The sequence below is a fragment of the Trichomycterus rosablanca genome, chromosome 7, assembly GCF_030014385.1.
Source record: "Trichomycterus rosablanca isolate fTriRos1 chromosome 7, fTriRos1.hap1, whole genome shotgun sequence".
NCBI lineage: Eukaryota > Metazoa > Chordata > Actinopteri > Siluriformes > Trichomycteridae > Trichomycterus > Trichomycterus rosablanca.
In genome coordinates this window covers 3265001-3279295 of record NC_085994.1, presented here as the reverse complement: position 1 = coordinate 3279295, position 14295 = coordinate 3265001, and the positions used below count along the sequence as shown (strand labels likewise).

Below are 14295 nucleotides of genomic sequence, written 5' to 3'. Positions count from 1 at the left end.
AACATTGGTATCGATAATATCGATATTTGGATCGATCCGCCCACCACTAGTTCACACTACACGACTGGATCTCTTGTAATCGGGAGTCTTTCAAGTCGGTGTGTATTTCACACTACACAACTGATCGGTGAATCACAGGCGAGCTTCTCTGGTCTCACAAACTACGTTTTGTCACGAAAACAAACGCAAGAAGTGACGAGGGGTTTAATGATACCACGTCCAAAAATGCACGTCAACGAGTAGCGAGCGATCAAAGTTTGTGCGCTGATGTGCAGCGTAAAATCAAAGAGGAAAAATAAATGAATCTGACTGGATTTGGCTTGAAATGTTCTATAGTGAGTTGGAGGTTAATAAATATTTTTATGCGATGCAGCGTGGATGTTTTGTAGAGAACCATAAGGTCAGAAATACTGTAAAACTTGTGTGTGTGTCAATGTATTCTGATATAAACTATATTATTCCCCCTGTCCCATCTTTTTACACTCCTCGCCTGCGTTTCCCCTCACACAGTATCTTGCGTTCTCATTGGCTGTTTGACATAGCACTCATTGCCAGCCGGGCAACTCAGATTCAGATATTTGACATGCTAGAAATATCGCTTTGGAGCTGCTCGGATCGAGTTGTTGAGCAGTTCACACACAGCGATTGAGAGCCGAGTCTCGATCACCGAGCGAACGCCGAGTTGCTCCCGAGCCGGCAAATCTAGCGCCGACCAGTCGGCGAGTGAAAATCTGGGCAAAAGTCATGTAGTGTGAACTAGGCATTACTTGCACGTCTTTGGACTGTGGGAGGAAACTGACGCAGACACGAGGAGAACATGCAAACTCCACACAGAAAGGACCCAGGCCGCTCCACCTGGGGATCGAACCCAGGACCTTCTTGCTGTGAGGCGACAGTGCTACACACTTAGCCACAGCCCTATAAATAGATTAGTATTTTTATTATTTATTAGAATTTTAACGTCATGTTTTACACTTTGGTTACATTCATGACAAAACAGGTAGTTACTGGTTACACAAGATTCATCAGTTCAAGTCTTTATTGTCAAACACAGTCATGGACAATTTAGTGTCTGTATCTCCAATTTACCTCGTTTGCACGTCTTTGGACTGTGGGAGGAAACCGGAGCTCCCGAAGGAAACCCACACAGACACATGGAGAACATGCAAACTCCACACAGAACGGACCCGGACCGTTCCACCTGGGGATCGAACCCAGGACCTTCCTGCTGTGAGGCAACAGCGGTACCCACCACACTCGAGATTAAAACCACCGTTACATATAACAGGTCACTAATTTCTATACACCTCCATTAACCTTGTGAACTGATGAATCTTGTTCTCTTCTTCTCTGGACCAAAGAGGAGAAGAACCATACTTATTGTTATAAATGCGTACAAGGGCAGTTGTAGCCTAGTGGTTAAGGTACTGGACTAGTTGGGCCCTTGAGCAAGGCCTTAACCCTCAATTGCTTAGATAGTATACTGTCACAGTACTGTAAGTCGCTTTGGATAAAAGATCTATTCACAAAACATTTGCTTCCATCTTCACTCTGCATGTGTTACAGTGTGGCCTGCAGTTTACAGAACATTGGTAATGGGAAAGGTTATGTAGTGGTAAACATGACCACGTACCTACTACTGTTGCATCCATCAAATTCAGAACACATGTATATCTATCATTTATTTGCATGATACACCTAGTGATGCACATGGACACATCATCAGTGATCATCAGTACCTGGGGTCATAAGGTGTATCAGGTCTTTCAACTACAGACACCCTCACCCAGGCGACCCGACCGGGAGTGATCAGATCCCAGCCTGTGTCCAAGTAGCAATAACCCACGGTTTATCCCTCCTAATCCACATCTTGTTTTAGTTATTAAACAAGTTATTTTTAATTAAACATTGAACATGTGGGTTTTTTAAAAGTTTCTGCACTTTGTTTAAATATGAATTTCAAAATCAAACTCCATCACTTTTCTACATCGTCACCTTCCGATGCATTTTTTCAGCGTCGTACCAACTTTCTAATGCCATCAGCAAACAATGTTTTTGGCTGAGCTAGTAGCCACTGATGCGCCGCTGCTTGCACATCATCATCACATGAAAATCTTCTTCCCCTTAAAGCTTCTTTGAGCGTTCAAACAGGTGGAAATCAGATGGAGCTACATCCGGACTATAAGTGTCTCTCAGTCTCTCTGACACGACTGATTCCTCTTCCTCCACCCTCACCGCTTATAACCAAAATATAAAAGTGTGGAAACCTTTCGAAGATCCCTCGTATGTTGTCTTTGTGCTGTTTTTAATTGAGTACAAGTCAAAAAGATTTGCGAACCACTGCTGTTTTTATTTACATATTTGCATTACAGATCCCAAAGTCAGGCTTATGGTGAGGCTTAAAAAAAACATCTTTAGTACTCGGACAGCAGATAGCATTGATGGCTTTCCTGGATTACAGCACCAGTTTGAAATCTATAAAATAAAATTAGGCTTAACCCCGTCTTTACTAAGAAGACACATACTTCATCAGGCTAAAATCAGTTTTAAAATACATGTACAAAAAAAACACCATCAGCCAATACACCAATGCAGATGCATAATAGCTAACTGAAGCTAACTGTGGCTATTCATGCATTAGCAGCATTATTCTCTCTCAGGACCTCCAGAAGGATGTGTTCAGGTGACCTTTGGGTGGATCAATCTGCCTGTTTCTTAAAGAGGTCTAAGTAAGAAACAAAGGGAAAAATAGCACTGAATATCAGTGTCATAAAACACCAACTTTACACATATATGGATTTAAAGCAATAACATGAAGTCACTATTAATAGAATCTATTTTATTAATATATTCTATTTTCCCACCCAAACTAGACTGCAAATATACAAATAAGTAAACTATTATAGATATTAGGATGCTTTTTGTGGTGCAGCTCACCTCCAGAAACTGTTGAAGTCTAGTTACAGAGCCCATCTGACCACTGCTGGTAACCGCTTCAATCCTGAAAGAGAGACGAGTCTCTGTTAAAAAATGCAACTTATGTACAGTGTATCACAAAAGTGAGTACACCCCTCACATTTCTGCAAATATTTCATTATATCTTTTCATGGGACAACACTATAGACATGAAACTTGGATATAACTTAGAGTAGTCAGTGTACAGCTTGTATAGCAGTGTAGATTTACTGTCTTCTGAAAATAACTCAACACACAGCCATTAATGTCTAAATAGCTGGCAACATAAGTGAGTACACCCCACAGTGAACATGTCCAAATTGTGCCCAAATGTGTCGTTGTCCCTCCCTGGTGTCATGTGTCAAGGTCCCAGGTGTAAATGGGGAGCAGGGCTGTTAAATTTGGTGTTTTGGGTACAATTCTCTCATACTGGCCACTGGATATTCAACATGGCACCTCATGGCAAAGAACTCTCTGAGGATGTGAGAAATAGAATTGTTGCTCTCCACAAAGATGGCCTGGGCTATAAGAAGATTGCTAACACCCTGAAACTGAGCTACAGCATGGTGGCCAAGGTCATACAGCGGTTTTCCAGGACAGGTTCCACTCGGAACAGGCTTCGCCAGGGTCGACCAAAGAAGTTGAGTCCACGTGTTCGGCGTCATATCCAGGGGTTGGCTTTAAAAAATAGACACATGAGTGCTGCCAGCATTGCTTCAGAGCTTGAAGACGTGGGAGGTCAGCCTGTCAGTGCTCAGACCATACGCCGCACACTGCATCAACTCGGTCTGCATGGTCGTCATCCCAGAAGGAAGCTGACGCACAAGAAAGCCCGCAAACAGTTTGCTGAAGACAAGCAGTCCAAGAACATGGATTACTGGAATGCCCTGTGGTCTGACGAGACCAAGATAAACTTGTTTGGCTCAGATGGTGTCCAGCATGTGTGGCGGCGCCCTGGTGAGAAGTACCAAGACAACTGTATCTTGCCTACAGTCAAGCATGGTGGTGGTAGCATCATGGTCTTGGGCTGCATGAGTGTTGCTGGCACTGGGGAGCTGCAGTTCATTGAGGGAAACATGAATTCCAACATGTACTGTGACATTCTGAAACAGAGCATGATCCCCTCCCTTCGAAAACTGGGCCTCATGGCAGTTTTCCAACAGGATAACGACCCCAAACACAACCTCCAAGATGACAACTGCCTTGCTGAGGAAGCTGAAGGTAAAGGTGATGGACTAAACCCAATTGAGCACCTGTGGCGCATCCTCAAGTGGAAGGTGGAGGAGTTCAAGGTGTCTAACATCCACCAGTTCTGTGATGTCATCATGGAGGAGTGGAAGAGGATTCCAGTAGCAACCTGTGCAGCTCTGGTGAATTCCATGCCCAGGAGGGTTAAGGCAGTGCTGGATAATAATGGTGGTCACACAAAATATTGACACTTTGGGCACAATTTGGACATGTTCACTGTGGGGTGTACTCACTTATGTTGCCAGTCATTTAGACATTAATGGCTGTGTGTTGAGTTATTTTCAGAAGACAGTAAATCTACACTGCTATACAAGTTGTACACTGACTACTCTAAGTTATATCCAAGTTTTATTTCTATAGTGTTGTCCCATGAAAAGATATAATAAAATATTTGCAGAAATGTGAGGGGTGTACTCACTTTTGTGATACACTGTATCTTGGAAATTTAAATGATTATGTCTCAGAAAAAGATAGATACTTAACCAAAATATTATTGATCACATGTAAAAAAGCAATAACAAGAAACTGGTGCAAAACTGAACCTCCCACTATAACCCAGTGGCTAAAGATCATAAGAGAGGTCTATATGGAGAAAATGACCTATCGGCTTAGACTGAGAGAAAATGTCTTTGTGAATAAATGGGAAAAATGGACACAATATGACAGAGTGAATGATACTGGATCGACCCCCTGGATTGACTGATTTACCTCTATGTATTTGTATTTTGATAAAGGATACCTGTAACCATGACTGATGTGTTTTTGTTTTTTAATTTCTGTTTGCCACATATGTTCTCTTTAAGTGTGTATGTATGTAAGTAAAAATTTCAATAAAAATGTGAGCTTAAAAAAAAAAAAAAACTTGAATATGAAGCTAAGAATATCAATAATTCTGTCTCAACATGCACTAAACGTACACTGTGGTATCCATACGTGATCAGGAGGAAACTAGAGTTGGTTAACAAAAACACACTACCACCACTTTTTTTTTGGCATTTTTTCCCCAATTTTCCTCCCAGTCTAGTCGTATCCAATCACAAGATTGCATTACGCTTCCTCTGTACCGATACTACCCTCCACTGCTGACTGAGGAGCTTCACAACTGACACACGTCCCCTCTGACAAGTGTGCATCTTTTCACCTGCACGAGGCTTCATATGCGGATCAGCTTTGTGCACGGAGAGCCACACCCTGATCAGCATTATTCCTCGACTCTGTGCGGGCGCCATCAATCAGCCAGCAGAGGTCGTAGCTGCATCAGTTATGTTTCCCACCCTGTGTAAACAACAAGCCGATCGTTGTTCATGTAGCCGCCCAGCCCAGCCGGATGGCAGAGCTGAGATTCGAAACGATGTGTACAGATCTTTACAGATAAGAATACGTTTGAGGTGTCTCTGAGCATTGTCTCTAAAAGCACCAGCACCACACCACCATGACCTTTAACAGAAAAGAATGCATGCTTATGAAGCTTGCTAGATGAACACATAAGGAAATTGTCCATACTGGTATGAAATAAGTGTATTTTGACCATTAAGAGCAGAAAAACCTCTCATTGTGCAACGATTTGAGGTTGATGGGCTACAGCACAAGACTGCAGTGCGTTCCAGCCTTTCAGCCAAAAACAGGGGGTCAAATCTCACCAAAACTGGACAGTTAAAGATTAAAAGAACGTAGCCTGGGTGCACAGGAGCACACCAGCGCTGCAATTCTGAACGCCTCGGTTCGAAACTCGACGTTGCCACCGGTCGGCGTAATTGGCAGAGCCTGCAGCAGACACTAATTGGCCACCGTGTCCGCTAGGGCGGGATGGCCGGACTATGTGGGTGGGGTCTTCAAAGTTCAAAGCTGTTAAAGGACCTTGATTAGCAGATAGAGGTGCCTTTGCAGAATGCATGGGCGAAAAGAAGGAGTCCGCTAGGGGTCAGAGGAGGCGTGAGCAGAAAATATACCCTCCTCGAATGCAATCAGGGATCCCCCAGCAGCAGAAGACAAACTGACTAGTAGTCAAGTAGCCTGGCCTGGTGAATCCCAGTTTGTGCTGTAACACTGATATGGAAGGGTCAGTATAGTTTGGGAAGCATTTGTGGACCTAATCTGTCTGTTATCAGCTAAGGTTGGTGGTTTAATTGTATAAGGAGCACTGAAGCACATTTGTGTACACAAGTGGTAAAATGGGAGATTCACAACGTAAACATGCAGCTAATGCATGGGAACAGAAATAATCATATTTTATCATATTTTTCTCATAACTTTCATTTTGCATAGGTGTGTAATAGTACCTGGGAAAATATTCCTCTTTGATGAGCAGGATAAGTTTCCAAAACTGCCACTGATATTGTTTCACAAGTGCATTTCCACAAACCTGTAGATGTTAAAACAAACCAGGTTGTAAGATAATTAAATACGAGGCAAGATCATTGTTTTTATGTCTTTAAAAACTGAGAGCTGATCTTTTTTTACCTCGAGAAAGTCAAACAGAAGAGTTGCTGTGATATCAGCGATGGGCTCCATGTTGAGCATCTGAGCCAGCCAGCGCCACCCATGATTTAGACCGTGAGGATGAGCCTGTAATGTAGAAGAAGTGACCGATTAGACAATATCAAACAGATAAAAACACTTTCGTATCCTATCATTAGATAGATAAATCACAGATTCTTAAGGAAAAGTCATTATACTGTATATAAAAGGCAGAATATATAAATGCACTCAATATGTAAACACATACATATACACAGATCAGGAATAACATTATGACCACCTTCCTAATATTGTGTCTCCCATTTGCTGCCAAAACAGCCCTGACCCGTCGAGGCATGGACTCCACTAGACCCCTGAAGGTGTGCTGTGGTATCTGGTACCAAGATGTCAGCAGCAGATCCTTTAACTCCTGTAAGTTGTGAGGTGGCGCCTCCATGGATCGGACTTGTTTGTCCAGCACATTTTACAGATGCTCGATGGGATTGAGATCTGGGGAATTTAAGGCCAAGTCAACACCTCACACTCGTTGTTGTGCTCCTCAAACCGTTCCTGAAGCATTTTTGCTTTGTGGCAGGGTGCATTAACCTGCTGAAAGAGGCCACAGGCATCAGGGAAGCGTCTCCATGAAAGGGTGAACATGGTCTGCAACAATGCTTAGGTAGGTGAGACGTGTCAAAGTAACATCCACATGGATGGAGGTTTCCCAGCAGAACATGTGAAGCCCAAAGCATCACACTGCCTCCACCGGCTTGCCTTCTTCCCATAGTGCTACCTATCATATATATTAAGAATAAATTGTAAACTCACCCCTTGTTTATTGCTGTTAGGCCATCTTAGTTGTATTATGGCAGCATAAAGTCGGATCATGCCAGACATCCTCTTTAAGAAGCTGTCCTGCCCCTCCACCCCCGAGTCCTCCACACGGTATCCTAGAATCCTACAGGTCAAGAAAACACTTTAGCCAAGTACCAATGTGATTCGTTTTGATTTAACACATCCATCAGAGGCAAGAATGGCAGCAAGTCTGAAAAACCACTGCATTATAATGTATATAAATAAATGTTGTGAGATATGTACATACCTCTGATAGTCCTCCACAGAGGTGCCATCTTTCATAGGTGGGTAGTGAGGAACAGCATAAGGGCACTTTTTGTGGAGGTGCGCTAGAAGTAGGTCTCCCATTTTAGGGTGCAGCTCCCACAGTCCTGAGGCTACGACCGCAATAGGAAACGCTGCCTCGTGGTGAGAAGCGACCTCTTCCTCTCCTTGTTTCTACACACAGGGACATTTTTTAATCAGCGTGCTGAATTCCACGCGTCGTCTTTGAATTTTTCTTAAATAACTGATTGATGGTGAATGATTCTAAAGACAAACTTACTACAAACTTATCTGCTAATTTGTAGCTCACATATTCCAGCCCATGAGGATGCTGCGACGTGGTGACCGACTTTCCGCCGGACTTAACTGGCCGCCCTGATAACAATTTGTCAATCTTATCGAAGACCTCCTTGAGCTGAGAACCTAGAGGTTGTCAAAATGTATAATAAAATGAGTGAACAAAGAGATATTACAGTCGTTTTTAAAGCTCCCCCCCATGGACAGGTAACCAAAGTGACTTTTCTGCATATCCAAGCTTGTTTGGAAGCTGGGGTCAGCCATTGTACGGCACTCTTGGGGCAGACAGGGTTTGGTTAAGGGCCTTGCTCAAGGGTCCAACAGTGGCAGCACAGAGGCTGGATTTAAACCCACAATCTCCCTATTGATAGCCCAAAGCTCTACCCACTCAGCTACCACTTGATACCTTTACTTAACTTTTTTTTATATACTGTAGATTCTGAACTCCTGGGTTCTAAACTCACGGTGCCACCGGTCGGCTGGGCGCCATCATTTCCTGCAGCAGACACTAATTGGCTACCGTGTGTGCTAGAGTGGGATGACCGGACCATGTGGAAGGGTGGGGTCTTCAAACGGTGTGTAAGGACCCCTTGTCATCAGCTTTATAAGCCCGTGTGACAAAAACCAAGAGCAATAAACTCACCTGAAATGCTGGAGATCTGGCTGACCGGAATTGTTGCAGCTTTCTGGAGCTCCATTCTCAATTTCTTTGTCTGCAAAAAGTAAATAAATAAATAAATAAAAGCCAATCAAATGTTTGTACATCATAATTACAGTCCCCTTCACAAGTACTGGCACCCCTGGTGAAGATGAGCAATTTGCTTTACCTTACAGAGAATGAATGGATCAGAGTAAACTAAATTAAGTCCTGATTTGAACCCTATTGAGGTGGCAAATGTGGTTTGTTGAATTTAATAATAATAATCGCTTCTCAGCCTGTTAACTAAGATTAAGTGTAAAATGTATTCGTATCAGTTTAATATAGGGTTAGGGTCCTAACCTTTATGTATAGTGACAACAAAGATTTTATTCTAAGCTAATTATTTCTTAATAAGGGATGTTTTTCTCTGAAAGAAATTACTTCAAACTAAAGTAAATTGTACAAGATTAAAAGGTGAATGTCTTATATCTAAGGCCCTACCTAATTGTGTAATATGTGTAATATAGTAATTTGCTGTGTAATTGAAAATGTAAGGTTTGTGTTTAGCGATTTAGCATTTTACATTCGTGTAGCGTTCAAGTGTCTCACGTTTACTGCTTAATCTGCACTATGAAGCGTCCTAGCAATCCTACGGCAATTCAGTTAGCAATCGCTTAGTCAAAATGTCAAAGATGTTGAAGTTTAAAGCAGCTAAAAACACGACTCGGGTAACTGAGTTTGGAAGACTCCCAACAACCAATTCTGTGGACACAGAAGGGGGGCAAAACATGGACGAGAATTTTCATATTTATATGTCGCTGGACGTTCTAGGTTTACATCCAGTCGTTAAGGGAGCTGTGCTGCGTATTATAGCTTCTATTGCCCGATTGCATCATGCTTCCTCTCCACCAATGCCGATCCCCGCTCTGATTGAGGAGAACGAAGCTAACCCACGACCCCTCCGACACGTGGGCAGCAGCCGTATGCATCTTATCACCTACACTTTGACGAGTGCAGTGCGGATCAGCACTGTGTACGGAGAGACACACCCCGAGAGCACTCTTTTCTCATCTCTGTGCAGGCGCCATCAATCAGCCAGCAGAGGTTGCAATTGCATTAGTCATGAGAGAGTCTCTATCCGGCTTAATCCCGCCCATATCTGAACAACAGGCCAATCGCTGTTCATGTGGCCGCTCAGCCCTCTCAATACAATGTATTCGAGAACCCAGCTCTGGTGTTCCAGCGTGTGTTTTTACCGCTGCGCCGCCTGAGCGGCCTATCATTCAATTTATGAGTGTAATTTAACGACGGCCATGAAATGTGGCTCTTTTCTTTAAAATCCATCAAAATCTGTGATTTTTGAGAAACTGGGTCGTGATTTTATAGTAGTTCTCTACTAATAACCCAATATAACACATTCATACCAGGAGTGCCTATTATTGTGGAGTATTAAAAATACTAAAGATCTTATAAAAACACACAGCGAATTAAAGCCATTCCATTAAATTCAAATCTGACCTGCAAATCCTTTGTGCTGTTCAGATCGTCAAAAGACTGGGAACACTGGGCAGCCAGATCTTGCAGCTGTTTGTACCATTTCAGGGTGCTGTCTTCAGCTCCAGTCTGCAAACCTAGAACAAGTGTGAATGGTGTCTGTTGTAAATGATGCGTTTCTTTAATGCCGTTCCATTATTTGATCTTTAAAAACTGAGGTACCAACCTTGTTTTTTGGCTTTCTCCTTCACAGATAACGCTGCACTCCTCTTTTGTTCCTCCTGCTGGACTTTCAGTGCTGCCTCTTTCTTTCTGTGCTCTTCTAACTCCAGCTCGTTCTTCTTCCTCTCCTGAGCTTTAGCGATTTCCTCCTGGATGGATTTGAGCAGCGATCTCATTTCATGCAGGGCCTGATCTGCCACAGCCATGTCCTCAACAGATGGAAAATTCCCCTGTATAGTGAATACAGTTCAAATTAATTATTCATATAAAGAAACGACCTCAACAGATTTCAATATACTGTACACTGATCAGCCATTACATTAAAACCACCTCCTTGTTTCTACACTCACTGTCCATTTTCTCAGCTCCACTTACCATATAGAAGCACTTTGTAGTTCTACAATTACAAACTGTAGTCCATCTGTTTCTCTGCATGCTTTGTTAGCCCCCTTTCATGCTGTTCTTCAATGGTCAGGACCCCCACAGGACCACCACAGAGCAGGTATTATTTAGGTGGTGGATCATTCTCAGCACTGCAGTGACACTGACATGTGCTGGTGTGTTAGTGTGTGTTGTGCTGGTATGAGTGGATCAGACACAGCAGCGCTGCTGGAGTTTTTAAACACCTCACTGTCACTGCTGGACTGAGAATAGTCCACCAACCAAAAACATCCACCCAACAGCGCCCCGTGGGCAGCGTCCTGTGACCACTGATGAAGGTCTAGAAGATGACCGACTCAAACAGCAGCAATAGATGAGCGATCGTCTCTGACTTTACAACTACAAGGTGGACCAACTAGGTAGGAGTGTCTAATAGAGTGGACAGTGAGTGGACACGGTGTTTAAAAACTCCAGCAGCGCTGCTGTGTCTGATCCACTCATACCAGCACAACACACACTAACACACCACCACCATGTCAGTGTCACTGCAGTGCTGAGAATCATCCACCACCTAAATAATACCTTCTCTGTGGTGGTCCTGTGGGGGTCCTGACCATTGAAGAACAGGGTGAAAGGGGGCTAACAAAGTATGTAGAGAAACAAATGGACTACAGTCAGTAATTGTAGAACTACAAAGTGCTTCTATATGGTAAGTGGAGCTGATAAAATGGACAGTGAGTGTAGAAACAAGGAGGTGGTTTTAATGTTATGGCTGATCAGTGTATGTGTGTGTGTGTGTGTGTGTGTTAATTCATTAGATGAAGTTGCAGGTGTTTCTTGATCCAGGTCGTCTTGTTGCAAAATACACTGACTATTTTTTGTTGAACTGTTAAACAACTGTAGATTTTCATTGCAAAAACAAAAAGCAAACGTGACGACTCACATCAGCTGTGGTGTGTATCACCTCCGAGACCTGCGAACAGAGCTGGTTGCCGCGTGTGATGTACGGGGCGTGGTCGAGGGAAGCGCCCGTCTGAATGGCCTGGGAAGGTTCCAGGAGCTTGTTTAGTCGAAGCACCTCCTCTTGGATGGCATTGAGAGCTTTCAGCCTCTCCCTTCCGTCCACCTGCTTCTGTCGCTCGAGCTCGGCCTCCCGCAGCCGCTGCTGCTCCGCCTCACGCAGCCGCAGGTTCAGAATCTGATGGAACGCAGATTAACAATTTAGTACGAACAATAATAGCAGCAGATTTCAAAACTTACAGTTTTGTCCATTTTATCAGCTCCACTTACCATATAGAAGCACTTTGTAGTTCTACAATTACTGACTGTAGTCCATCTGTTTCTCTACATACTTTTTACCCCCACAGGACCACCACAGAGCAGGTATTATTTAGGTGGTGGATCATTCTCAGCACTGCAGTGACACTGACATGGTGGTGGTGTGTTAGTGTGTGTTGTGCTGGTATGAGTGGATCAGACACAGCAGCGCTGCTGGAGTTTTTAAATACCGTGTCCACTCACTGTGGACATTAGACGCTCCTACCTAGTTGGTCCACCTTGTAGATGTAAAGTCAGAGACGATCGCTCATCTATTGCTGCTGTTTGAGTCGGTCATCTTCTAGACCTTCATCAGTGGTCACAGGACGCTGCACACGGGGCGCTGTTGGCTGGATGTTTTTGGTTGGTGGACTATTCTCACTCCAGCAGTGACAGTGAGATCACTCCATCAGCGCTGCTGTGTCTTATCCACTCATACCAGCACAACACACACTAGCACACCACCACCATGTCAGTGTCACTGCAGTGCTGAGAATGATCCACCACCTAAATAATACCTGCTCTGTGGTGGTCCTGGCTATTGAAGAACAGAATGAAAGGGGGCTAAAAAAGCATGTAGAGAAACAGATGGACTACAGTCAGTAATTGTAGAACTACAAAGTGCTTCTATATGGTAAGCGGAGCTGATGAAATGGACAGTGAGTGTAGAAACAAGGAGGTGGTTTTAATGTTGGCTGATCAGTGTGTAATATAAACTTTCCAAACTCACTTTCATTCTGTGTCTGTGCTCCTCCTTTAGTTTCTCCTGCCGTCCAATGCTCTTCTGTGTCCTTTAAAAATCAGATAAACAAACAAAATCTGGTTAGACCTTCTAGTGCTAGCTTTCTAAATACTAAACACAACTCCAGATTAGATTACATCGTGTTAAATCAAATCAAAAGCATTGTTCGGAGAGGACCTACTCTTTTTCCAGCATGTCCCTCATGCTCTGACATTCCTGTCTTTGTTTCAGCTCCATGAACTCCTCGAAGCGTTTGAGCTGCTCGGACTCCCGGCTGGCAACAGTGGCCACCAGGCGCTCATGCAGCTCTTGTCTCAGGCTGAGCTCTGCCTGTTAATGCAGAAAGAGGCAAAAACATCAACATCACTTCCATTGTAAACAAGAGTCAAAATCTTTAAAGGTATGTTATTTGGGCACTGACCGTAGTCAAGAGTATGTATGGTTTCTAAGTTACACACTTCATGGCCAAATGTATTTAAACATCCCTCCTAAATATTGTGTTCTGGTACACCCATTGCTAACAGGTGCATAAAATCAATAATGTGACTGAATGGGTACAAACTCCTAGATACACAATACAATCTTGGAAAGTTTTCCATGAATGTGAGACTGTTATAGCTGCAAGGACGAGGAAGGAGGTGGCAACCCATAAAATTAGTTGGCTAAAGCACAAGTTATGCACAGACAGTGACCAAACGCAAGGTTCAAACCAAGGTCCTTAGAACTCTGGTGACATTTGCCCCTCACTATGTGCTTAAAACGTTACCACAGACGAGCTTATTTTGACCCACCTTGGCTGCAGTCTGATGTTTTTTCTCACAGATGCGAATGCAGCTATCCATCTGTGTGACCTTGGGTGAAAGGAGGGAAATAGCCGGTGGAGGAGTGTTGCTTGACTCCACAGAACAGTCTGAAGCCTCCGATTTTACCCCAATCACCTAGCGGATAACAACAGAACATTTAAACTGAAAGGCATATTAGATGAAATAGTTATACAGGCCAGCTCATCACTAAGAACTATAGCACATGCCAAGTGTACCAGAGGAACAAAAACTAAATACAAAGAGATGTCAATTGGATATAACTTCAGAAAAAAGCAACAATATACTTATTTTAAGAAGCTAATGCGCAGAGGGCAACCACCAACTTTCAGGACAGTCTAAACCAGCAACCCACATTATGTCCATGATTTTTACACGATCTGGTCCCACTGTGGTTTATAAGATGTAACATAAAGCCTCCACAAGGGGGCATTTGTAACAAGTTTATTTCCTGTTTATGTGCCTGTTAAAATTAGTTTATTTGAATATTATTATACTCTCTGAGACACATTTTTTGGCTAATCTAAACTCTTGAAAGTTTTTATGGCTGCTGAATCATTCATTAATGGAAAAAAAACCCTTTAGTTCATTTAGGCATAACA

At 43.2% G+C, this 14295-nt stretch overlaps 1 protein-coding gene across 1 annotated transcript in view; it reads right to left on the bottom strand.

Annotated features, from left to right (window-relative positions):
* Positions 1–2329: 2329 nt before the first annotated feature.
* gle1 (GLE1 RNA export mediator) overlaps positions 2330–14295 on the bottom strand; it is a 17848-nt gene continuing 5882 nt past the window's right edge. The window contains exons 3-16 of the mRNA XM_062998255.1: positions 13664–13810; positions 13054–13202; positions 12861–12921; positions 11757–12011; positions 10437–10662; positions 10235–10347; positions 8720–8789; positions 8060–8202; positions 7763–7953; positions 7489–7618; positions 6664–6768; positions 6483–6565; positions 2938–3001; positions 2330–2725 (exon numbers count right to left, since the gene is read on the bottom strand). Coding sequence (XP_062854325.1) covers positions 2657–2725; positions 2938–3001; positions 6483–6565; positions 6664–6768; positions 7489–7618; positions 7763–7953; positions 8060–8202; positions 8720–8789; positions 10235–10347; positions 10437–10662; positions 11757–12011; positions 12861–12921; positions 13054–13202; positions 13664–13810 — 1806 coding nt within the window. The 3' untranslated portion in view covers positions 2330–2656. The remainder of the gene's footprint in view (positions 2726–2937; positions 3002–6482; positions 6566–6663; positions 6769–7488; positions 7619–7762; positions 7954–8059; positions 8203–8719; positions 8790–10234; positions 10348–10436; positions 10663–11756; positions 12012–12860; positions 12922–13053; positions 13203–13663; positions 13811–14295) is intronic.